Source organism: Idiotropiscis lumnitzeri, chromosome 6 (genome assembly GCF_059441095.1).
Source record: "Idiotropiscis lumnitzeri isolate Australia: NSW breed Sydney's pygmy pipehorse chromosome 6, RoL_Ilum_1.0, whole genome shotgun sequence".
NCBI classification, from domain to species: Eukaryota; Metazoa; Chordata; class Actinopteri; order Syngnathiformes; family Syngnathidae; genus Idiotropiscis; species Idiotropiscis lumnitzeri.
This window is the reverse complement of record NC_142396.1, coordinates 1,039,414-1,064,045: the sequence shown is the minus strand read 5'-3', so window position 1 is coordinate 1,064,045 and position 24,632 is coordinate 1,039,414. Positions and strand designations below refer to the sequence as shown.

General features: G+C 43.0%; 1 protein-coding gene across 9 annotated transcripts in view; it reads right to left on the bottom strand.

Annotated features, from left to right (window-relative positions):
- The window catches only part of LOC148334413 (teneurin-3), a 106,430-nt gene that overhangs the window by 23,518 nt on the left and 58,280 nt on the right, over positions 1-24,632 (bottom strand). For 6 of the 9 annotated variants that reach the window (XM_088299599.1, XM_088299596.1, XM_088299597.1 and 3 more), the window contains 22 exons: positions 22,608-22,781; positions 22,355-22,419; positions 21,158-21,277; positions 20,308-20,388; positions 20,082-20,206; positions 19,068-19,323; positions 17,742-17,843; positions 15,555-15,749; positions 14,378-14,578; positions 13,353-13,538; positions 11,821-11,847; positions 8,766-8,912; positions 7,805-7,935; positions 7,633-7,721; positions 7,356-7,475; positions 6,695-6,827; positions 6,223-6,351; positions 4,779-4,910; positions 4,581-4,716; positions 3,513-3,656; positions 1,063-1,134; positions 619-796 (listed from right to left, as the gene is read on the bottom strand). In XM_088299599.1, the coding sequence (XP_088155725.1) occupies positions 619-796; positions 1,063-1,134; positions 3,513-3,656; positions 4,581-4,716; positions 4,779-4,910; positions 6,223-6,351; positions 6,695-6,827; positions 7,356-7,475; positions 7,633-7,721; positions 7,805-7,935; positions 8,766-8,912; positions 11,821-11,847; positions 13,353-13,538; positions 14,378-14,578; positions 15,555-15,749; positions 17,742-17,843; positions 19,068-19,323; positions 20,082-20,206; positions 20,308-20,388; positions 21,158-21,277; positions 22,355-22,419; positions 22,608-22,781 (2,943 nt within the window). The remainder of the gene's footprint in view (positions 1-618; positions 797-1,062; positions 1,135-3,512; positions 3,657-4,580; positions 4,717-4,778; positions 4,911-6,222; positions 6,352-6,694; positions 6,828-7,355; positions 7,476-7,632; positions 7,722-7,804; positions 7,936-8,765; positions 8,913-11,820; positions 11,848-13,352; positions 13,539-14,377; positions 14,579-15,554; positions 15,750-17,741; positions 17,844-19,067; positions 19,324-20,081; positions 20,207-20,307; positions 20,389-21,157; positions 21,278-22,354; positions 22,420-22,607; positions 22,782-24,632) is intronic. The other 3 variants (XM_088299598.1, XM_088299600.1, XM_088299603.1) reach the window with 1 other exon arrangement.

The window sequence follows — 24,632 nt, the reverse complement described above, 5'->3', positions numbered from 1 at the left end:
CGTTATCAGTTAGTGAGAGTCATTTGAAATTTCCATCCAGGAAAACGTTCACCTTCGCCCCGGCCATAATAAATACAAAAAGTCTACACACCCCTCTTCAAAGGGCAAAGTTTGGGGATGATTCAAAAAGAAAACACAAATTATTAGTGGGGGGGAAAAAAACATCTTTTGAAGAGGGGACGCAAAATTGCAATTATTTTCAGGTTAACGGCAGCTGAAGCAACTCGGCCTTTTATTTTCCATGTGGTCTGAAAATGATGTTTTTCGAATTGCTGAGCAAGCGCCAAACGTGAAGCCAAGTTTGGGAGCTCTCAACTCACTTCGCTACCAAAAAAAAAAACAATTCCGTCTTTTCCTTTTTTTTTATCCCTGATTTCTTTCATTTCGATGTTTATCTCACTGCTTGTGATTTAAGAAATATAGTTTGCTTTGAAAAGGCGAGACTGCAGCGGAGTGGGCGGGGGCGTGCAGAGACTTTTTATGTGCAATGTAACTTCATCCCCTTGGATGAAATATATTGTAAAACTTACAAGGAAAAAGAGCATCTTGATTTCAAGTCTCATCTCACTTGTGACTTGTGTGCACTGACGTGGAACTGGTTGGATTTTTTTTTTTTACCTGAGCTCCATCACACTGGTAACATTCCCAGAGGGGAAGATCCTCCTGATGTAGTTGAAGTCGCCAACAAACACGCTGCCATCGGCTCCACAGGCCAGAGCGAGGGGGGCTAAAAGCTTATTGCCCTCCGCTTGGCCGTTGCAGCTGGGGCACGAGATGCTACGCCGACGACCGTTTCCTACAAGAAAATGGGGGAATGTCAACCTGAAATCAATCGCTAATTAATTACACACACAATGAATTTGGCTAACATTGTCTAATAAATAAAATTTGCGTGAGCCAAAGGTCCCATACAGGCTAGCAAAAAGTCTCGGCTTCCATTTCAAGGCGAACATTTGGTGTGAAAAGTACTGGCAGAATTCTACGCGGGATATCGGAGCCTCAAATTTGACGGAGACCAAAATGGACGGTGTGGGGCGAGTGAACACACAAACACGTTCTTACCCATAATGCTGCCGATGACAGGAGGTTGTTGGGAAACAAAAATGTTCTCGCCGTTGCCTTTGTACACGATTCCTAGAGTTAAAACATCCAAAATTAAAATCTCATTCCAAACAATAAGAGGAGGACGGTGCCGGCCGGTGCCATTAAGATGAGATCCGTACAGCCGAAATCGGCGGTTGTCACAATGTAAACACTTTTTAGGACGTATCCCGACTTCAGCCCACAGTACCCGCTCTGGATTTATTTCTCTTTTGCACTCGGTGCTCCTCGTACGACCCCTTCGGTCATTTAGGTACAACTAATGAAAACAACGTATGGAACCATTTTTTTTTTTTTAGAATTTTTTTTCCCTTCAGCGAGAGTTTATTCACTGCGCGTGCGATCATTTCGATGTGTCACGGAAGCTGCAAACGTACTCATGACGAACACGCCGCCAACGCAAAAGCAAACTTGGAAAATAAAAGCTGCCCAAATAAAACATTGCTGCCAATGAAATTGCTTCACAAGGCTTTTATTTTGAAGTTGGCCCACGCGGTGGCATGACGGCGAGTCCGACTTGAAGATTAGCTGGCGAAAAAAAAAACAAACAAAGAAACACTTTTGCTTTTTACCTGGTCAGACAAAAGCTTCAACTTCAAATTCTTCAAATTTTGTTGGAGACGAGCCTCAATTAGACTTGCCGTTTCAGTCTTTCCTTCCGCGATCGTTTCCTTATTTGCTCTTCTCTTCACTCGCACTTTTTTGTTTTTTATTTTGCTCTTTGAATCCGACTCCGCATTCCCTTTCCTTTTCTCAATGATTTCCGTCCGAGCTTTCACTTGATTTATTTTCCTGCTTTCCTTCCCGTCGACTCAACATTTTATTTGCGGTCTTGATCTCCAGCATCTAACATTATTCCGAAGCCCACGAGGCCACCCCTGCACACTTCCCTCTCCTCTCCTCTCTTTTGCTTCTCTTTCATCTCGCCTTCCATTAGGAGGTGTTGATTGATCAACATCGGCACAGCTGACAAGGTTGCGCCCATGCTGTGCTGTGACATCAACGACTCAACTGACTACAAAAAAGGCCCCAGCGTGCGCGCGTGTGCGCGGCGAGCTCGTGTTTATGTGGCAGAGGTAGACGCAAAGAACTAACGCGGCGCTCAAATAGAAAAACTCTCCAGCTGCGTTAAGTGAGGGCAGTGCAGTTTCCGCTGCACGCTGAGTGGATGCGTTTTGGAAATGAGTGCGTTTGACCTTGATCGCCGACTCCCAACCTGAAAAGCTAAATTGAGATGCAGTCACGCCACGAACTGGGTGACAAGGTGTTGCAAGGCCCCGAGGACACGCGGTGAGCGAGAGAGATGAACACTGACATGATGGATGAGGTGACAGAACGAGGGAGCAAAAACGCCGCGGGTACTCAAAGACAAATCGTCAATGAGGCAAGATGCCAATCCAAACGTCCTTTTCATTCAAAACTACAAAGAATGCGCATAAAATCATGAGTTGAGTAAAACAGTGGTCTACAACCTCCGGGTCGTGGCCCGGTATCGGTCTGTGGGCCACTTTGGAGCGGGCCGCGGTAGGACGCTCAGATAAAAAAAAAAAAAAGAATGAAAAATTTCGTATAATTTCTTCATTATTCAAAGAGACTGAACTTTGAAAAGTCACATGTCGAGATCACGCATGGCGTTAATATTAAAGCCACAATCTAGCAAAATGAGTAGAAAAGGGACCACCTACGAAGCCCGTTCTGCACAATATGCGACGAGCACCCACAAGATAACAGATGAGCAAACCAAAAAAAAAAGCGGACGGAAATGACAAGAGGGGACAAGAAAGAAGGGCAGGGAAAGGTCAGAATCTTGAAAAATACCAAAGGACAGATGGAACTAATCCAACAGGGAACAAATGACTCTTTCTTACACGCGCACGCGCGCACGCCCTTTTTATAATACCTCTCCTACGCTCTGTTGATTAAAGCCTGAGCAAAAACAATCAGTTTGACAACTGCGAGGATTAAAATTCTTTTAAACTGCAATTAAATTCATCCTCTTATTCTTGCATGCTAGATTAAACACTTTATGATATCGAGTTTAGTTTTTTCCTGACTGGAAAGTAATTGAAGCGATTGTCACGACAACTTGTTGCCACACAAACACAAACTAGCTCGAAAAAGCCCAGTTGCAGGCGGGATCTTTTTTTTCTGGAAAATTCTTTGGATGCTGACATGGAATCGTATTTGGTTGGACGCGCGTTTACAAGAAACGAATTCGGCCACAGCCACAAAAAGAGCACGTTCAGGTGGGGAAGTGGGCAAAAAAAAGGCGTGACGTCAGAGTCGGGTGTCCGGTGCCATCTGGGACGATTTCAAAAGATTTCCTGTGCCTCACTCGCGTTCACCAACACGATAATCTCGCCCTCCGATCCGAAAGAAAGTCCCGCCAGATTCCAATCTGGCTTCCTTACCGTTTTGTACATCCAGAATGTGATGCTTATCCAGAGTCCATCCTCCGATATTGGAAGCATCCAACTCGTAGCCTTGCAAAACCGCCGTTCTCTTCTCCCACAGGATCAGGTCCAGGCAAGACTCGTATTCAAAGCCCACCGACACTAAAGGACAAATGGAGTTCACCGTCACTGATTCTGCTGATTGACGCACCAAATAAATATGAGCGCCACGCTCTGATTGAAGGGAAAGCAAACATCGGAGAAAACCAGCGCGAACCTTGATCGATCTGCTTTTTATAGCTTGCACTGACTCCTGCTTTTGGTTTTGCACGGGGATTCACAACACGCACGCGCAAAAAGAATTTGGTCAGAGCTGTCTGCTGTGACGACAACACGGTCATGTCAAGGCGGGACATGTGCCAAATGGTTGCGCAAAATTGTCATCCACAATCACAGACACACATGCAGAAGCTGCCGGCTAATTATTCTGGCAGTTTTTTATTGTGTGAAAAGACAGTCAAGACATTTTGGATTGAAAAGAAGCGAGTTAAACAAGAAGAGGATAAGATGGGGGGAAAAAAATGCAATTTTTATGATTAATTGGATTCATTGCTAAGTAAAATAAATATTCCCAACAAAACAATGTAAAGCTATCTGAAATATATTAGTATTGTTATTAATGTCTCATAACACTATATCATAGCCATCTTTCATATTCATTGACAGAAATGGGACAAAAATGGCCTCTTTTATTTAAATGCAACTAGAAGGAGTAAAAAAAACATCAACATTTTCAACAACAGCTTTTAAATGTTTTAATTTTTGATGACCATATTTGAAAAATATTGTGTAGGAAATGTGCTAAAAATCAGTCAGTCGATTTTTTTTTCTACTGCCAAGAAAACTGCAGAATGTCGAAACAATGCAAAACATTTGACGTTCCTAATAATCACTTTGCAATTTGGGTTATTGAATGTTTATTACAATTTGGGTTCTTTTTGAGTGCGGCAACATGCAAGCCGTCGCTTGGGTTCTTGCGACTTGCAGGTCGAAGCAAGAAACTAAAACTTTGAGCAACAAACTTACCAACTGCCTCTGATAATCCATAAACACGTTGGCCATACGCATCCGTCTTGTCCCAAATGAAGGTGTAAGAAAGATTGGGCTGAGCCGGGAACCATTTTTGGAAGAGACGTCCCACCACGGCCACCATCAGATGAACCTGAAGAAGGCCAAAAGCCGTTCATTCATGTTTGGCCTGGAAAAAAACATTTCAGAGCTCACCTTCATCAGGTTAAAAGGGATTGCCGACTGCGTCATGGTGACTTTGAGGACCGGCTTATATCCTGCGGCTCTTGAACTCAGGTAGATCAAGTTGAGATCACTGCCAGGGATTGCGGTTTCTTCTTGTAAAACCTGAAGATTCAAATACAAAAAAATCAATATTTGGACTATGCGTGAATAGGAGGCACTCTAAAATTTGGCACAAAACCACAACGTCATCCAAATAACCCCGTTTTGGGGCTCATTTTTCAAAAAGGATTCCAGTAATTCTGTTTTTCAAATCTGATTTGCTTTGACACCCTCGTTTGGTAGATGATTTTGAAATGACATTTTTATTTTGTACAGCTCAACGAGAACCTTTTCATGCGGGCGATTCCGACGGATTGGCACGGTTCAGAGGTGCACGGTTCGAATCCGGCTCCGGCTCCTGCCTGTGAGGAGTTTGCATGTTGTCCCCGTGCCTGCGTGGCTTTCCTCCGGGTACTCCGCTTTCCTCCCACATTCCAAAAACAGATTTCTTATGTTGAACACTCTAAATTGTCCCTGGCTATGATTGTCAGCGCGAATGCTTGTTTGTCTTTGTGCGGCGGCAACCAATACAGGGTGTTCCCCCGCCTTTCTGCTGAAGACAGCTGGGATAAATTGGGAACAATTTTGAGGTGGCCACGTTTTGTTAAATTTGGATTGCACTTGAAACATCCTTTCAAGTCATGTCTCCTAAACAGCAGGGGAGAGTCCTCACCTGCGCTCCATCTTTGAAGGCACGTTCAAGTACATATTTGCAGGTGAAGGACAAGCAGGAGGGCTGCTTTGATTTCCATCATGACACACGCAGCGTAACGTCACTTCCGTGAGCCGCTCATGTTCACAGCGACTTTCGTGTGCGTCACTTTTCATACGTTTTCATTGCACACCGACAAGTGACTTCTTTCATTTCGTAAAGCATTCAATGGGTTTACATTCATGATTTCTTATTAGACGGGAGTTAGGAAGTCCTCATTTAGTCACACACACACAAAAAAAAATACAATTTCATCATTTGTAGATTGTCTTTGCGTGAGAAAAAAAAACAATAAAAATGTTGAGTGAAAAAAAAGTTTAGTCTCTCCAAAGAGAAGCAAAACGGTAATAAAAAAAAACAACACAGATGACAGATGTCTGCAGTGAATCTTTTTTCACATAAACAACATAATCTTGAGCTGCTCTGAGCCGCTTTTTTCTTTTCTTGTCTTTTTGAATATTCATGTAAAAGTCAACACCATATGCTGAAAAACCGCTAAATGTCATCATGTTTCTGCACTGTTGGGCATGCAAGCGTGATGGATGGAGCTCATTTGTTGCTCTTCATTAACATTTCAATTGGATTGCTTTCAAATGTCACATTTGTGCGCGGGGAGAACCCAAGGCGCCATCCTCGCCCCATATGTGCATCTCGGCCCCTCACCTGAGTTTCTGGGATGATGGGGCCATCCTCAGGTGAACTTCGGTGGAACATCGACAGCGGCGGTGCGACGATGACCGGACTGGGCCTGACGAAACCGCTCAGGTCACAGCTGGGAATGTCATTTTCCTCCTGAAGCACAAGTTGTTTGTCGGTCCGATTTTGCCATGACTAATCGTCACTTTGAAGACACGACGATGACACGGCAGAGACGGAATGAGGTGCGTCAGCGACGTTACGCGAGATTCAATTTTAGAATAAAACCTACACCGTCCAGTTAATACTCGCTGCACACAAGAGCGCCACTGCCAACTACTGGAGTGGATGTGCAATTACACTTTATTGTAGTTTGGCAGAAAAAAAGCATCTTCGCTAGGTTCACACCGTACAAAAGGATTGTTGTAAAAAATTTTTTTTACTTTGCACTTGGCAAGAATGTGTGCCTGAGCCAGCAAGGAACACGGACGGAGCTCACCTTCTTCATGGCTAGCGTGTCCATCACATAGAACACGTTCCAAGGCACCCACACGGTTCGGTACTGGGTCAAGAACGGAGCGCGTTCCAAACTTAATGTCAGGGATGCGCCACCATTGGCCAGCAAATCGAACCTGCAGCACATCGAATACGAATAGAATTTGTCACAATAATTAAATTTCAGTTGATTTTGAAAATATTAAAACTTGTTTAAAATATTCAGACTTTTAAAAGCCTTCAACTGGGGAAATCAAAAATAGAAAAACCTTACCGGGTAAAAAAAAAAAAAAAAAATTAAAATCTAAGGGCATGTCTGAATTTACATTCCTTTCACTTTTCCACTTTGCATGCATTTCATGATTAAAAAAAAAAAGATTTTCAGTGCATGTGAGTTGGGCTGAATATTTTTGAAAAATAGTCAAATTGCCACATCAATATTGCGAATTGACGAGCAATTATTTTTTTCCTCAAGGTCTGCTTTCACATATGAACAAGCACAAGCCATAAATAAAAACACAGGCAATAAAGTCAGTTATTTAATCGACTTCAATTTGCGTTGTTCACGTCATCAACATTTTCAAGCTTTGGCTGCAACGAGGTCACAAAATGTTGAAAGTTAAAGATGAATAGATACACGGTATGTTAGATGTTAATTTACGCACATGCCGTCTTTGCGCGTAAGCGTGTATCCATGTTCGGGGTAGTGGACAAACGACACATTGACTCCAATCAGCGGCGTTCCATCTGCTGTCAAAACCTGACCTCGGATTATTGACACCAGGCTGCAAAAGGAGAAATCACCACATTGTTATTTGCCAAACCTGAATTCATCGTTCACATTCTTTTGAGCGAACCACATGAAACGTGTTCAATTTTGGGAAAACGTACCTTCTGCGTTATTTCTTCAATTCACATCATCGCCATGTCAGTGGGACATACCTTTTATTGAACGGACTGTCGCCGGATAGGACATGAGTGGACTCGGGACCGAGGAGGAAGTGAATGCGCCGGTAGAAAGACCTGGCAGCCTGAAAAAAGGAAGAATGCCGAAAGGAAAACAACACGTTGGAGAATGAAACCATGTTCGACGATGAATGGACTTGATGCAAACCTGCTGAGGAGCCAGCGAAGAAGGAGACTGGCTCAGGACTGCCACTGGGTCAGGTGATCCTTTGCAGTACAACTGGTTCTGACAGGACGGCTGCAGACAGCAGTCTGGATCCATACAATCAGTCAAGCCATCTTGACAAACAACACACACACACACACAAACGTTATTTCCGAGAGTTTCCGACTTGGGAATTATTAGCTGAAGTCTCAGAAGATGTCAGAGAGAAGTTACAAGTCGGTTAAAGGGGAAAAGATTTGGGAGGAAGAAGAGGAACGTAAACAATAAGAAGTAATGAGGGATGGCGATGGAAATTAGGAATAATGAGCAAGCCGGCAAGAACAAAGGATTGGCAAACCGGAAGAAGGATTCGATGACGTGCAGCAGATGAGATGAAGCGTTACGGTACATCGGGTCATTAAATCGGCTCTGCTTTTTTTTTTTGGAGTGAGTTTATAAAAGCCAGGTGTACATCTGGTGACGGCCGTTAAGTTTCCACACGCGCAACCGCTCCCAGTCAGCATTTCTCTTTTTTACTCTTCTCTTCCCTTCACGTTGTTTCTCCAGGTCTTAAAATATCGGCCACAATTCGCATCCGACGTACAGTAGTCATAATAGTCATCAAATTTATTTTCATTTATTTCGGTCGAGACTGCTGTCAAGTCTTTATTGACGACGACACACTTTCTTTGAGATCGCTTTTGGGCTTTTGCAAGTCGGCCTCGCAAGGTTTGACAGGAAAGTCCCATCCAGAAAAATTCATCTTCTAAACACGTCATCTTCTAAACACAAATTGTTTCAGCACCGGAAAGGTTCTTCAGGAGAACGACACAACGACAATGCGTCCAGTCCAAACAATTTTTCACTTCACTATTGGGCGTCGACGACTTGGACGAGAAGTTCTGAAACATTGCTCCGATTCAATGAGAGGCTTTCATGGACTTGACTCTGTTTGTGAGCATACCTCCTTCATTGTCCTTGGCGTCAGTACAAAGGGTTTCCATGGCAACGTGACATCCCGCTCCTCTCCATCCTGACTGACAGATGCAGTGCCAGCCGCTGGCCTCTAGGGTACATCTCCCGTTGTTGTTGCAGAGACCTGGACAACCCTCTGGGCAGGGCAAAAAAAAAAAAAAAAAAGGACATTTTCCGAGTTAGAGCAGCGTGAGTGGGATGGGATCACCGGTGGCCAGTAGGGTGTGAAATAGGCTTCAACCAATATACATTTTGGAGAGTTGGTGGAAATGGTAAATCACTGTGTGAAAAATGAGTTTTTCCTTCACCTCGGCAAAGCCTGAGAAACGGCACAAAGGCCATCAGAGGAAAATAAAATTCATTCAAGTTGGCAGCACCCTGAAATATGATCTGGCCGCGTTGCCGGTGGATCGCATTTTGTGGGGTTAAATTGTCCTACAACACTCGCTGGATGATGAAATACAAGCACGTTTTTTGGTGTTATCTTTAAAACGACACCATGAATTGAAACCTTTTTTTTTTTTTGGGTTGAAGTCCGACATCATCAGTCTTGTGCGACGCCGCGGTGACTGACGTTTCGTCCTCCAAGCACTCATGTTATTTTTACAGACAACTTTGTTTGAACTCCAAATTGTGACACTTTTGGATGGTCAACTTGACTTGGTGGATTAAATGGAAATGTTTTAAAAGCTTAACACTTTCAGTTTTTTTTTTTTTCAATATAGTAATCAGTTTAGATTTTTGCAATTTTGCTACCACAACGCTTAAACGTTCAACTAAAAACTGGCACTATATCTGCATTATATTGTAATACCTCTCGGTAACCCAGAAAATCTGATTCTTTATTGTTATGAGTGTTATCTATTAATAATTATAGAATAATAATAATAAAAAAAAACATGTATTGGGATTTATACATTCACCTGGGAAAAAAAATATTTGCAAGAAAACATTGCATGGTAAGAAGGCACATAAACTAATGTGGAACATATTTAAAAAAAAAACAACAATAAAAAACCACCGACCTTCAAAACCCATATTGGTTCAAGCCCAATGTGTGAAACAAAAAATGTTCCTACGTAAACCAACGAATGAACTTTCAGTCTGATTTCATGACAATGAGGAAAAAAAAAACAATTCAAACAAAGACTGAAATGTTGTCGTTTCACATGAACCGCTCGAATATCCTGCAGACAAACACTGATAAATACTTTTCGAAGGATTATTCAATTATATTAGACAATGTCGCTCGATATTGCAATGTCAATGAAAAATAATTTAAAAAAATGTTTTAACAATGTTCCAGCAAAAGATATTTTCCAAAATCCAAATAAAATCCAAGCCCTAGCAATCAGTTGAACAATAAACGTCTCTTCGAGACCAAGCTCATTTGCTTCATCAACACTGGTATTGTTAAACCAAGAACACTGGTCTGCATTAAAAATAAATACATAAATAAATATTTTATATATATCGGAGGGGGGGGGGTAAATCACAGATTTGAATCCATGTGAAAACACAACCGGCAAAACGTAAGGATGGTCACATGGTTGCGACGGCATGCGAGAAAGACTCCAATTGATGCCTCTTGGAAGCATTCCTTTGCCGCAGACCACTCAGAGACGCACATTTTTACAGAAATAATACTAGAAGAAATAAAATAATGGAAAAAAAAACGAAAGCAAAGACGTGCTGAAGAGGCAGAAATGACGAATGAAGAAGGGTGGAGGCAGCGTGAAGATAATCAGAAGACAGAAGGACGGCAAGTGGCTAAACCAACACAAACAAAAAAAAAATAAAAAATCAGATCCCTGAGTGCAAGACAACAACAGAGGGACATTTTAGACTGGCTGTGGTGTGTGTGTGTGTGTGCGTGTGTGTGAGAGTATCGACAACAGAAAGCACCGTTCCGAACCAGGAAAATAAGGACCATAGGCATTAAACTAATATTATGAAAAGACAATTACAAAAATAAATACATAGAACGTGAGGAACACCAAAGTGGTGAAGCAAAAATAAAAAATAAAATAAAAAATATCATCAAATGAAAGAGCAAAACTAAAACAAAAAACAAACAAACAGCATTTAAGTTTTTCTACTTTGTGACATTGAAACCTGCAAAAAAATGCTTTGACATGAATAGATTACCTTTATATCCTGAGAAAAGGAGAGGGCACGAGGAAGAGAGGGAGGAAAATTAGGGAAAAACCTAAATTGAACAAAAGTAGTAAATACACTCGGCAATGAACGGATCAATGAAATCTGCAGCCAAAAGAAGAGGAGAGGAGGAAGAGCAAACGTGGGTGGAGTGCAGTGGAGGAAAGATGAAAAGTGACCACTTCTGATGTCCGCATGTGGACACGCAAAAACATGAACACAACACTTTGCATTTGCCTTCCATTTTTCATGCGCTCCGTCAAAAATACAAGACTTTTTTTTTTTTTTTCCAATGGACACAGTAGGCCAAAATCAAACTCTAAATCTGAGTTAATGAGCACCGTTGCTTTGTTGAGGAAATCCATTTGCCGTATCAAGAACTGGACTGCAAATTTTTGCCCTCAATAAAAGGTGTCTGGAAAATGTGCCGTTTGACTGTAGTGGGACGCCGCTTTCCAAAAAAAAAAATAACAGTCCGAGTGTGGCGCGGCCAACATGTGCCTCACACCTCCGCAGAGACTTGATTTGGTCGTCAATTGCGATCGGTAGAACGGCTGCTGCAAATTGTCGCATGTCGGCAGGAAGTGGAAGGCGCGGCAGTACAAGTCAATTCAAAGCATCCCAAACACGCTAAATGCGTGACCAAAGAGTATCCGAGTCGCGCAAGAACTGGGATGATCCACAAGAGTAGAAATGAATTGCCCACTTGAAACCCCCCGCAAAACGCCATTTAAAAAAAAAAACGCTATTCCATTTGTCTTGTCGCTAAAATGGAGTATTTATTTTGCAATTGAGTAAGTGGCAACAGAAAGGAAGAATCACAACAGTGGGATGGGAAAAGCAAAGAATGAGGAAGGTCGATGAGAGACGGAAAAAGAGAACAGTACCTTTGACTCTAATATCCGGATTGTGAGCTTTCGAACGGGAAGGAAGCAGAAAGAAGCAAAGAAAGAAGGAGAGAAAGTCTTCAGTGCAGAATATTGGCTGGTTGCAAAAAAAAAAAAAAGATTCCACCACCATTGCATTGGATATTCCATTAGGAACTCAAACATCCAAGATGACACAACGTTTGAAATAACAAATAAAAATATGCAAATTAGAGAGCACCAACTGAAACACATCCAAACCAAGACAGCAAGTTCATTCTTGTGCGAGTCGTATCAACTGTCCCCGTTAACAGACGAGCAAAGTGGCTCGAGGAAAAACGATTGGCCGCGATGCTGCCGGCGGCGTCAAATAAAAAAAAAGAACAACAAGCGAGCGGCGGAACAATTCCACAGTGAGGTCGCAATTTCCCAAAGTGTGTGTGACGTGCGTGTGATGTTTCGACAGTTTGATGTGAAGCTTCTCGTCAGCTTCGCTGTACAATCCCGCTAAACAAAAAAAGGGGGGCAGGACAGGGGGGCTCATTGTTGGCTAAGCGCTAAATGGTGGGGGGGATTTAGGGGGGGGGGGGGGGTTGGGGGGGTCATTGTTGGCTAAGCGCGAAATGGATTTCTCCTCCCTCATCCCGTTGTTGTTCCCTCGCAGCATCCTGCAGCCGGCGACTCAGCTCGAACGTGTGTGTCCAAGTGATAATAAGCCGAGCCAATTTGCAGCTCTCTGACAGTGAAACTGTTGCTGTCAGTCTGTTTGACGACAAATAACGTTTGAAACTCGCTGATGCGCTGCCCAAATGTTTAAGCGTGTTAACTGACGTTTTTGTCCGGCAATAAAACCCACGTTTGTTCCGGTACGGATTTCCTCTGGCATTTGACGCCGCCCCGAGTGTGAAGAGCAGCGCGTCACTTCTTCAGAGTTCAGGCCTGGCCCCACTAGATGGCGCTGTTGAGCATGACGCAAGCTCAAAAGCATTGCGAATAGAATCGAGCCGGGCCCATCATCCAATGAAAAGGTCCGAAGGATATACGTGACGTGACGTCGGGACGCAATCGACTCACGCTTCGTTTAGGCCCTAAACGGCTCGGTTGCTTTTCATCAGAAGCAAAAAGGCGACGACGGCAAAGTGGAAGAATCGTCAAAGTGTCAATTTACCACTTTGCAACCTGAAATTAAACGTCGGGATGTTTGAATTATTGGACTTTGGCAAACGAGTTTGCCCAAATTAAAGATCGACGTGCATCCTTTCGTTTCAAGAAATGAACAACATTTTTTTTTTTTTTTGAAGCATTCAAAGATTTGATTCATCGCCTTCATTTGTAAGGCGAAGAATAAAAACGGATTGCGGTCTTGAATTGAATCCTAATTTATTGTGTCGGCTTTGCCGCTCGTGGACAATCACGTTTTGATGATCACAAGTGGAGCTCAACACACGGCAGTGTGCTTGAGAAAAATGTGTGCTTTTACTCAAATCAAGTCATCTTCTGACCACAATGAGGTCAAAAAAAAGCGCAATCCCCGGCGTGCACGATCAACTTACCGATATTACAATGCTCCCCAGTCCATCCCTGGTCACACTCACACTTGCCCTCCTTACACACACCATTCTTGCTGCACAACGGATGGCAGGCCTTCTGATCGCACACGCTTCCGGTCCATCCCTCCTCGCACCGACACAAACCGCCGTAACAAATGCCGTGACTTCCGCACTCCACTTCACACACCTCTGTTGAGAGAATGGAATACATATGACAGGATTTATACGGAATAAATGCATTAACATGCGACGCAACACCGGGAGCAACCGCCAGTCTTCTTTGTTGGCCTCACATCATCCAGAAATCACAATCCTATTCTTCTCTTTGATGTCATATTCGATCCGAGTGTTGAATTTTTAGGTTTAGGAGTTTTAATCCAATCACAATCCAGCTAGCTCATGTTGCCGGGCAGATTTCACAATACCAGTAGCACGCACGATTCATCCGAGGCTTAAAATCTTGCGGGCGTCTCTTCCGTCAAAGTCAATCGGCTTTCAGATGTGATAAACAGTTGCGATAGCCAATCAGATCCCGAGTTGATGACAGGAAGGCCTTCCCGCTGGCCTTGCGCTGAAGGTGATGAACGCGTTTCAAGATTGGATACTCACTCAATCAAAACACCCGAAAGTCGTAACTGGCGACCGTTGGAAAATCTAAAATATATCCTTGTTCTTTTGAAGGAGGGAAAAGTGTGGATTTAATTGCAAATACACTCGCGAGGCCATTTTCAAGACGGACTTTTCAACAGAAGCTACGTCATCCGACACTCACTGAGGACTGCGTGAGTGTCGTCAATAATATTATGAGGCGAGGACTAAGTACGACTTGACTCAAAGCCCGCATGTGAAATGCACGGCCCGCCACTGCTATGTTTTTTTTTTTTTTAACATCCATGAGAATTTAGGTTGCATATGTGCTTCAGAATTCAGTATGTCAGGTGAGATTTTCTTGGGTGAGATGCGTACATTTTCTCACTTTTTTCCATTTACGCACACACTTTGACTTCATCGTATGACCTGATACGCACCTAAGGAGCAATCTGGTCCAGTCCAGTTCTGGTCGCAGGTACAGGTGCTGGTTTCCGTGTTATATGTGCCATGACCTGAACACTGGTCTGGACACATGGCCTTGGCAATTTCGCAGCTGGCTCCACCCCAGCCGGGCTGACAGTGACACTCGCCATGAATGCACACGCCATGGGCTGAACAACTGGGATCAATGCAGTCCACTGGAGGCCAACAAAGAAAGACAAGAAGCTTAAACATGATGCCAAGTGTTCCATCAAGTAGAAGGAAGGTGAATTATACGCATTACACAGTTCGAGCTAAAACATGAGTTGCATATTTTTGCATAATATCAAATCAAATGCCAAGCCAGCCATTTCAATTTCATCCGCTGGCGGGAACATTTGTCTCACCTCGCTGCTGTTCGTAGATATCTTTAGAATTGAATTTTTTTTTTTTTTTCAGATTTTTCATGGAAATCCTACATGTCGTATTTAACATCATTTGCAGACACCTCAGTGGTGAAAAGGATGAAAGCGCACACACAAACACACCCGCGCTAATTCACAATTTCACTTTTGCTGGGGAGATTCTCCTCTCTCACATTCTTTTTCTGTCCTGTTAACTCAATCAGTCAAAAAGGATTAAGGAAAAAAGAGGATTGGATTCATCTGAAACTAATCTAGTTAAGGTCTCTGGTGAGTGTGAACACAGAACAAGAAAAGAAGAAAAAAAAGAAAGAAAGAATTTTCTTTGAGCGGAGAAAAAAAAAGTTTGAAAAATCGCTGGGCAATCTCGTGATTCAGAAAACGGGAGATCCGTGATTGGCTGTTAGTTGAGCCCAGAGCCACTGTGATGTCATTTTTAATCGACAGAAAGTGACAAAATGGCTTCCCCCAGAGATGGCTAAAAACGGGTGGATTTTGCTGCGCAAATCATATTCAAGAAACGGAGTATTAAACAGAATGCCAGGTTTAGACGAGTGAAGACACAAAGAACATTTTGAAAAGATTTTCTTTTTTGGGGGGGGGGATGACTTCCCCTTTAATACGTTGCAGCTGAAAAAAAAATGCTGGTCAGCAAACGATTGCTAGTGGCCGTGATGGCCCTTGAAATTCTCCAACACTTTGGGAATATTTGTTATTTTCTTCTTTTTTTTCTAAAATTGTTTCTTTGAATTTCCGCATCTGATATATTTACCTTCTTGACAGTTGTCTCCTTGATAACCAGTATTGCAGATGCAGGCGCCCATAATGCAAATGCCGTGTCCTCCACAATGGATGTCAATACACTGGTTGTAGAGTACGTCGCACTCGGTGCCTTTCCACCCGCTGTAACATTGGCAGCGTCCTCGGGAATATTGGCCATTCCCACTGCACAGCACAGGACAGGTCGCTGTACAGGACACAAATAACTTTGAGGACTTCAAAGTAATGTTGCAACGATCGGATCACGGATTTTGAGTCACGGATCAGATCGTTGTTCAGATCAGAAAGAAAAAAAAGATCAATAGAACTTGGTCTTTACTTATTTTATAAAACACTTTTTTTTGCCCATAAATAAATAAATAAATAAAATCAACTCCTAGTGTCTAATATGGCCGTATAGGATTTAAGAATGCAATTTAACGCAATATCCGGCAGGATACATTTCTTATTTAATATGTGGTATAATGTATAAAATAACAAGGTATCCTTCCAGATATTTCACCTTCCAGTTTTCGTTTTCATAATGAAAAATACCTCGAGCTGCAATTTAAGGCACATTCGGACACTTTAAACATGAAGAGTCTTCTACAAAGTAATCTAGGCCCACAGAATTGCAAAAGAAGTAAGAAATAAATGGAAAAAAAGAGAAAAAGTAAGCCAAGGAACTGCTGTTAAGATATCATCCGTGCATTGTTGCTAATACTAACAGCTAGCCGCTAACGCCGGACCATATCATACAATGACGGCGTATTTAACTAGCATCCTGTTGGCATCCTAAATTATGAATATGACTTTGGGAGGGGATGTTTTGAAATTCGGTGCTAACTATGTCTTGTCAATTTAAACAGCGTCGAAAAGAGCAATCGAATAGCCGTTACGCCACCACACGGGCTAACTTCAAAATAAAAGTCAACTAAGGCTATTGCATTGGCCTCAATGACTCAATGTATTATTTGTTAAGCTTTATTTTGAAGTTAAGCCTTTGCTGAGACGGCGTTCTCCTTGAGTATGTTAGTAGCTTGGTTTGTCTAAAATGACGGCGTCAAGACAAGAGGCAGAAAAAAAAATCCTGCGTCATTCATTTGAGGACTGGCTTCACTCCATGTTGCCAAAATGCTTCTCCTCATGCGACTTGCGTGAACCAGACGCATTTTCAACTACCCCTGCTGCTGTCGAAGTGAATGCGGACTAATCATGTTGCGTTGACGTGAACGCGCACTTTTTTTTTCGCCAACCATTGCGCGGATGGCGCCCGACTCGAACCGTGATTCTTGATCGGTACCGCAAGATGATTCGTTGCACCACAACTTAATACTTGAACGCTTCTTAATACTGCATGAGAACAATGGCGTTCTTAAATTGGCCGTCATATTCCTACCTTAAAAGAAGACAGCACCCAGCTGACGTGTTTCCCTTTTTTGTTTTTGAACTAACTCACCGAGCTCGACAAATAATGCACAGGAGCAAACAGAACCTAATCTTCTTGTATTTGAGTTGTATGCGACACAAACACGACTGCTTTCAGTCAGCCACACACTGGCCAGAAAGATATGAGCACACAATCTAATAAAATGCAGAAGCGGCTGCTTCCATTTGCCAATACAATAACACTTCTCGGTTTGTTTTCCTACTTTCCGAGCGGGTTAATTTGAACAATCTGCCTATTATTGAACTGGCGACTGTTTGTGCAAATACGAGCAGTTCAGTAATATCTTTACTCGAATGCAAACTAAAACTACAACAGTCATAGTCCTATTTTTAAGTTAATGACTCGACTAAAGTGGATCTCTTTGGAGTGTGCATATGTAACGCAGAGCCCAGTGAGTGTATGTATTTTATTATGAAACATTCGACTGGAGCAAATAAAAAAAAAAAAAACATGCATAAATTGTGAGGAGGGTTTATTTTCAAAAATTCCCCCGAAATTTGATGATCGAGATCCAGTACATACTGTATAGATATGAGCTGAGGGCAAAGCATTAGAGTGGGCGGGTGGGATGCGGGAGATGTTGCAGTGGAAGCGCCGAAGTGTTGTGATGATGGTGGGAGGAATGGGCCGGCGGATGTCAAGACTTGTCAAGAAATACGTCTTTGACTCCTTCGTCGACGGTAATCAAATTCAACGGTCTTCCCGAGCATACGTCTCGGCATGTGCGGGTCACACTCGCTGCGTGCGTACCTCGAGAGCAGTCGGGTCCCAGAAATCCGGGAAAACAATGGCATATCCCTGAGAGACAATCTCCGTTTCCATGACAATTCTGGGGACACTCCATAATCGAGTCTGATGGAGACAGAAGCAAAGAGGGTGCAAGTTAATTGGCGAGGCAGGATATATGGTGAGAACTCAAACACACATTGAAAGACCTGTCGGCTGCGGTTGCTATGGTTACGGGCAGTTAGTCCAATCAACAGATTCTAACAGCCAATTATCCTGCTTTCTCGCTCATTCTCGCCATCGCACTCCATTTTTGGTCTCTCTTCTGTGCGTCACATCAAACACGAGGATTTTATAAAAAAAAATTGCAATATGCATTTTGCTCTTTTATGAGATGCAAACAGGTCAAAGTGTGACGTATCTTATTCTGCAAATCACTCTCGTTGTTGGGGCTTATACTGGAAGCACATGCGCGCGACAGAAAATGTTTTTTTTCACGAAGGCATATTTTTGATATGACTGAAAAGTATATCGTCATATAAGTATTGTGATTTTTTTCTCTTTTTTTCACTATTTAACTATCTGCAGAAAAAAGGCAGATTTTTTTGTATACAATAACTAAGCTTTAATAAGAGGTCAACGCAAGCCAACTTTATTTACACAGCGCGTTTCACAACAGCTGCAGCTGTAACAAAGCGCTTTCCATATGGTGTCGTATCAGTTTGCGGGAATAAAAAAATCTGGTCTGGATAAAGATTTTCTGACACATAAGTGCGTAGTAGGGCTGGGCAACGCGCCTGAATAATGTTTTACAATTTAAGTCATTCATATCAGAAAATATAGTTAATTATTGATTTTTTTTTAACACATTAAAAACAAAGAATTGTTTTTGTGTCCGTTGTTATGCAGCGTAACGTGCAAAATTGCTTGTGCACCAGATCACTGCAAAGGTTGATTTTCTTCAGGCAATTTTATTGAAACGCTTGCATGGGCTTTCATTCAATGTTGGCTGTGGTGCTGGTGCGTTAAAGAGAGGGAACACCACGTTCCACTTGCAGGTGTTTAATATCAACTATCGGACGGAGTTGACTGTTTGTTTATTTGAGTGACGCCACTCTCGCTCGCCGCGTAAATTTGTCGCACGCCGGCGTCGTTGAAGCGTCTTTTCTCTCTTCGTTGCTTGTCTGCTTCTTCATCGTGTTTGGAGTTGGCTCCGTGCTGCACAATGCCGCGGTTGGGTTTACGTTGAAATGTTTTGGTTTTTTTTTTTCACAATCTAACATTTTATCAAAGGCATTTTGTTTTGCGATCCAATACATTTGAACGCGGGGGCATGAGATTAAGACTTACCGATGAGGATAGTATTATAAGACACTTGTTCTGTATTGCGCCCGTCGTTGTAAAATGCCAGATGCCAAATGCCCGTGTCCAGGTACTGGATGAAGCCCGCCTCGTGGATGTTCACCGATCGTCTGCGACGGATCTCTCCTCCGGGCTTCCTTTCCGAGCCGCCGAGTGAGTGTACACGCGTCGCGTGGGTGTCGCTCAGGGAGCGCTTGTCTTTGGATATGAGTCGACTTCCATCAAGCAGCTCCACAAAGTCATACTGGAAGAGGAGCGCGCACCACAAGCGTCAACGAATCGCATTGACAAATCATGTTTTTAAACAAAAAAAATCACCAATGTTAACTTTACGCTTATTCTTTCCGACAAATCATTCAATTTTTTTTTAAAAATATTGCTGAGTGTGCGGCAGCCGTTGGCGAGGGGATCACAAGCATTGATTTGAGCGTATCTTTTTTTTGAAACATTTCTCAACCACATTAATGTCCTTTTTATGGATGATTTCAATGACATCTTATCACAATCTTACACAACGTTAATAACAAAGGTTTATCGTCGCAGAGCGAGGATATTGAGCTGCAAATATACGCAAATGTATTTTCTCCCGGCTGAAGATGCATTTTGAAAGCGTATCTTAGCAGAATTGGGCTTGCGACAAGGACGCACGCGATTATGGAACGCTGAGCCGTGTGATCGGGATAGCAGAGCGACAATATTTCTTTACAGATCAATGCATTCGTTTCTTTCCACAAGACGTGATTTAGCACAAAGAGATGTAAGTGTGGCGATTAATGAAATGTCTTGGATCGTAAGCGGCTTATCTGCTCATTCCGAACAAAGACGTCGTCAAACATTTGACCAAGATCAATTCCCAAAGGGCATCCGGGTTTGCGAAATGGGAATGCGGAATGAGGCGATACGTTCTATTGGCAAAAGTCTCAAAGAAGAGTCACGTGACTTTGCACTTTCTTCGTTTTAAATTTGGCTTTGAAGAAGAGGAAAATGTTGAAGTGTTTCTACCTGCGTGTGTGAGGGTGGTAATCCTTTGCGTCCATACACGCCAACAAGAGCGTCTTTCTGCACGGAGATGTTAAATTTCAAGAACTGCGGTTGGTCAACGTAAAGCTGTGACCTCCAAAACACACCTGCGAAGAGCGCGCAAAAAAACAAAATGGTGCAAGTCTGTATCAGCGGCGACGTGACATGAACACCAGACTGTTTGAGCGCACGCGGGCGACGAACGAACCTGGCGGGACGTCTCGAATGGCTCGTCGACCCACATCCACTTCGCCTGTGTCTATCGTGTTGTTTTCCAGAACAATTTTACCTGCAGACGAGCAAAGCGACACAATGACACCTGCCACGGGGTGGACGCAATTTGGACGGACAATCTCGAAAGGCGACATTCAAACGGCGCAATCTGTCGTTAGCATTGCGCAAAATCCCGAGAAATCAAACGTGCGATGGCAGCACCCGTGGAGTGGGCGTGACCTTGGAAAGACGGCGCCAAACAAATGAGACATCCTGGATTCCAGTGAGAAAACCTGAAATCCATTGAATAAGTCAGTTGTCACATTTATTTCATCAAACTAACGTCCGTTTTCAGGCAATTAACGTGTAAAAGTAACTAATAAAAACGCGTGAAGTGAAATATGAGCCGAATCTTGATGCGAGCACATGAGCGCTCCATGAATTTAAAACGGAACACGTAAACAATGTTTATTTGCTTTGCGTATGGAAATGAAATAATGGGCTTCTCATAAAAATCTCCATCCATGGAACCAACACGGCCGACACACACGCCAATAAATGCGAGAGCCAGGCGAACTTTTGCTTTTACAACATCACATAAATGTCTTGTTTCTCTCCCTTTTACTGTGTCAGCATCCACTGCCGTCTCCCAAAAACAGCCAGGATTTTTTTTGTTTTTGTTTTTATTAAACGACCTGAATACAAGTATGCGGTCAAATTGCTGTCGCAATTACAAAAAAAAAAAAAACAAATGTCATACGTTGTGCCATTTGTTCCGATTTCGGTGCGAATTTATGAGAGGAGCAAAACAACTTTTTCTTTTTTTTTTTTCAAGAGAGCCTCACCATTGTCTGTGGATACCATGAAGGTGTTGGGGGTCGTATCTCTTCCCACACCTCCATTTTCAAAGGCTCCGTATCCCTCACTCTCCTGGAGCTGCCAGTTCAGACCAAACAGGTGCATCGCTGCAGCACGACGAGGAAAGGGACAAAGTGACAAGTGAGTGAACCGCAAAATGAATTGCAAGGAAGATACAGAAAAAAAAAATAAATGAAAAAAATTCAATCCGGAAATCGAGACAGAGAAGCTTCATGAATTTTGGTGGCCAGAAGAAACAACGTCATTTGTAATAAAAATTTTTTTTATATCAAACAAGAAATGATCAAGACAAAGGATTTAGATTTACTAATTAGCTAACACACACACAACAGGACAGAAGGGAAGACGCACAAAGACGCAATTATTTTCCTTTTAAGGGAGGTTTGATGAGGAAAATGTGACGAGGCCTAACATCCCGCGAGACGATTCTATACACGACAAAGATTAGACAAAGCAACACGTTTGGGTTGGTTCAAAAGATGATCGAGATCTTGGATTGCACTCAAACGGCGTAGTCAAGTGTTGATGCAACATGGGAATATTTTGCCAGAGCAAAACAAAAAAATCCCTGCTGGCTGGCGCGCACGCACGTGCGCAAACATTTTTGTGCTTCCACACCTCTCCGCCTCATTAAATTAGAGCCACGCTGTGCCAGTCTGGTCGCCACGACGCCTCCCGGTGAGGACGGGAGCCAAAGGGTCATGGGAGAATGCCGGCTAATCGACAGCAGCTTTTTTTTTTGGGATGATTCCTCGTGATGGCCAACAATCAAACGACGCTGGATCTTTCAACGCGATGCCAAAAGTCAATTTGAAAACTTGACCTAAACATACGGATGGATTCCGCGCAGTCACAAATGTCTCCTACCACAAAAAACATCTGAGCTGAACATTTGCAACAAGTCGTCATGAGAAGCCGTTTGGTCGTATTCCACTTCATTCTCATTCCGTTTTATTGTATCGCAAGTTGGGATGGTCAATTTCAAAGAGCAACCTTTGTTTGGGTTCTGTTCACGAAGAAGAGCAAAACACATCAAAGTGCTGCACTGCAGTGACATAAACTCTTGGAAAATGAAATCCTCCTCCCGAATTGCAGCGAATCGTCTCCGGCGATGCACGGACGGGAATTTTTCATTGTGTGATCGAGCGCAGATGAGGTCTTACCGATGCAGTAACAGAGCACGATCGAGAGGAGCACAGACAGTCCCACCGCACTGAGGGCTGTACACCTAAAAGGAAACACACAACATATTTGTGGATGCCGAAATGACTTTTTTTATATTAGTGTTGACGGAGTCTATCGTGTCTCTTTTTAGTTTTTGACCCCTTTTCCCTCCATATTTATGAACAAGGACAATTGTGGTATCAAAATATATTTGTACACATTCAAAGAAAGGTACGAAAGATGCGACCTTACCTCCATGAGCAATATTTGGAGGATTTTTTAAATTTGAAGGCCGAGCGGGACAAGGTGTTTCTTGGCAAAGGTCGGGTTGGCGGCGAGTACACTGAGCCTGTCGCCATCGTGTACCCGGGTGTTGCAGTGGAGAAGAGTGGCGTGGTACCTGTACCTGTCTTAAAAAGAAAGTGCCTTGCAGGAGGAGAGAGAAAAGAAAAAGAAGAAAACAAGTTACCAGTCCATTCCTCGTCAAAATGGTTGTTAGCCTTTCAACGAAGATGAAGCCTTTTGGGCCCGAAAAAAAAAAACAACAACACTTTGTTTACTGTGAAACGCAGAACGGCTGAGTCGTTTTTGATCTGCATCATGAAGTCATAATATGTGTAATGTTTGCTCCGATAACACAAACGTGAGCAACATTTTTTCAAAACGGTACAACCTCAATCCAAAAGTTGTTATTTCCGTTTGACAGAATCCGCACGGATGAAAATCACAGCAACAAGCATGTACAGTAATGATCAAGGTCACGGCGTGTAATTAATGACAAAGCCTCCGCTAATGAGCATCTGCAATTACAATTACGACTTCTCTCGAACAAGACGGCGCGATTAACAATTATAGCCGATTGGCCGGCAATTAATAGCTGCCTCCGGGCAAGACGTGACGCCAGATGAAAGTTGGGCGATGGCAAGGAATGGTCGGAAGCCGAACGTCGGGCGAGCGTTTGCACGATGTTGGGGGGGGGGGGGCGGGGGTCGCAGAAGCACCGATTTAACCCATGACAGTTGTGGACACACGCTGAGAGAGAAACGATGTATCCTGCCCAAGACTGCGTTCAATCTTAAACGATCACATTAGACATTAAGAGTTCATTCATTCGTTTATTTTTGTGATCCCACCCAAACCGAGACTTATGTGATCCGTTGCCACGACTTCCTTTCCCGTACGACCGGTTCTCCTTTTTTTTTCTCATTTTTAAGAGCGGCCGTACGGATGCAAATGAGCTTCCCAAACTACATTTCAAAGCAAGCGTCGAAGCAAGACGCAAACGAGAATCAATCCGGTTGCGCTTTGCCGCCAGAACTTTGAGACGTAAGCGTGGTTTGGGTGCAGCTAAAAGGATTTCAAATTGACAAATGCACGGCGTATGGCGGGAGAGCTTGAGGTGGCCGACTGGCCATTGACTGTGTTGCTGCCAACTAATGACAGCAGACAAGCCGAGATTGCAGGCATAATCGAGTGTAAAATGTGTGAGCGCAGCGAGCGGCAACCACAACTAATGTGGGAGCCTCTTCAAGATAATGGGCCTTCAAATCTCTTTTCTGTAACCTGCATTTTAGGAATTATTCACACTGGATGTCTTTATTAATGGAGGCCAACACACAAATGTTGAAGCTGCCACCCTTGTTTTATTGTTGTCGATGTGTGTGTGTGTGTGTGTGTGTTGCTTTGGATGTGACTAAAAGGAATGAAAGCAGCAGCGATGTCCATACTGATTACAACTTAACAAAGCAAAAGAACAGAAGCAAATAAATGGAAAGCACTTGCATGCCAGCAGATGTTGGGAGGGACTATTGATAGGATGAAACTTTTTTGTTTTTACAAACGGAACAAAGAGCATGATGATGACATGACATTGTTTTTTTGTTTTTTTTATTATTCCTTAAAAATGTGAAATAAATGCAAGCAACACATTTGGAAGCAAACAGCAACGTGTTTGTTGACATTGTTGATTTTCGGGAGGGTGCGATTTGGAGCGCTTTTTCAACCCACTTCATTCACATGGCGCTTTAAAAGCAATGACGGCTGCACATCAGGTCAACATCGGACAAAAACACACCGTTCAAACTTGAAATTACAAACATAAAAACTGGGAACGCAATCCAACACTAAATCATCGGCGAGTCTCATGCTGAGGCAAAAGCCAAAGAATAGAAATGTGTCTTAAAACCAGTTTGAAAAATGGCGGCTTGCCTAACGTTTAACGGGAAGTCATTCCAAAGGGGGGGGGGGGGCGTCTCGATCCCATTTGAGCGTTTGCAA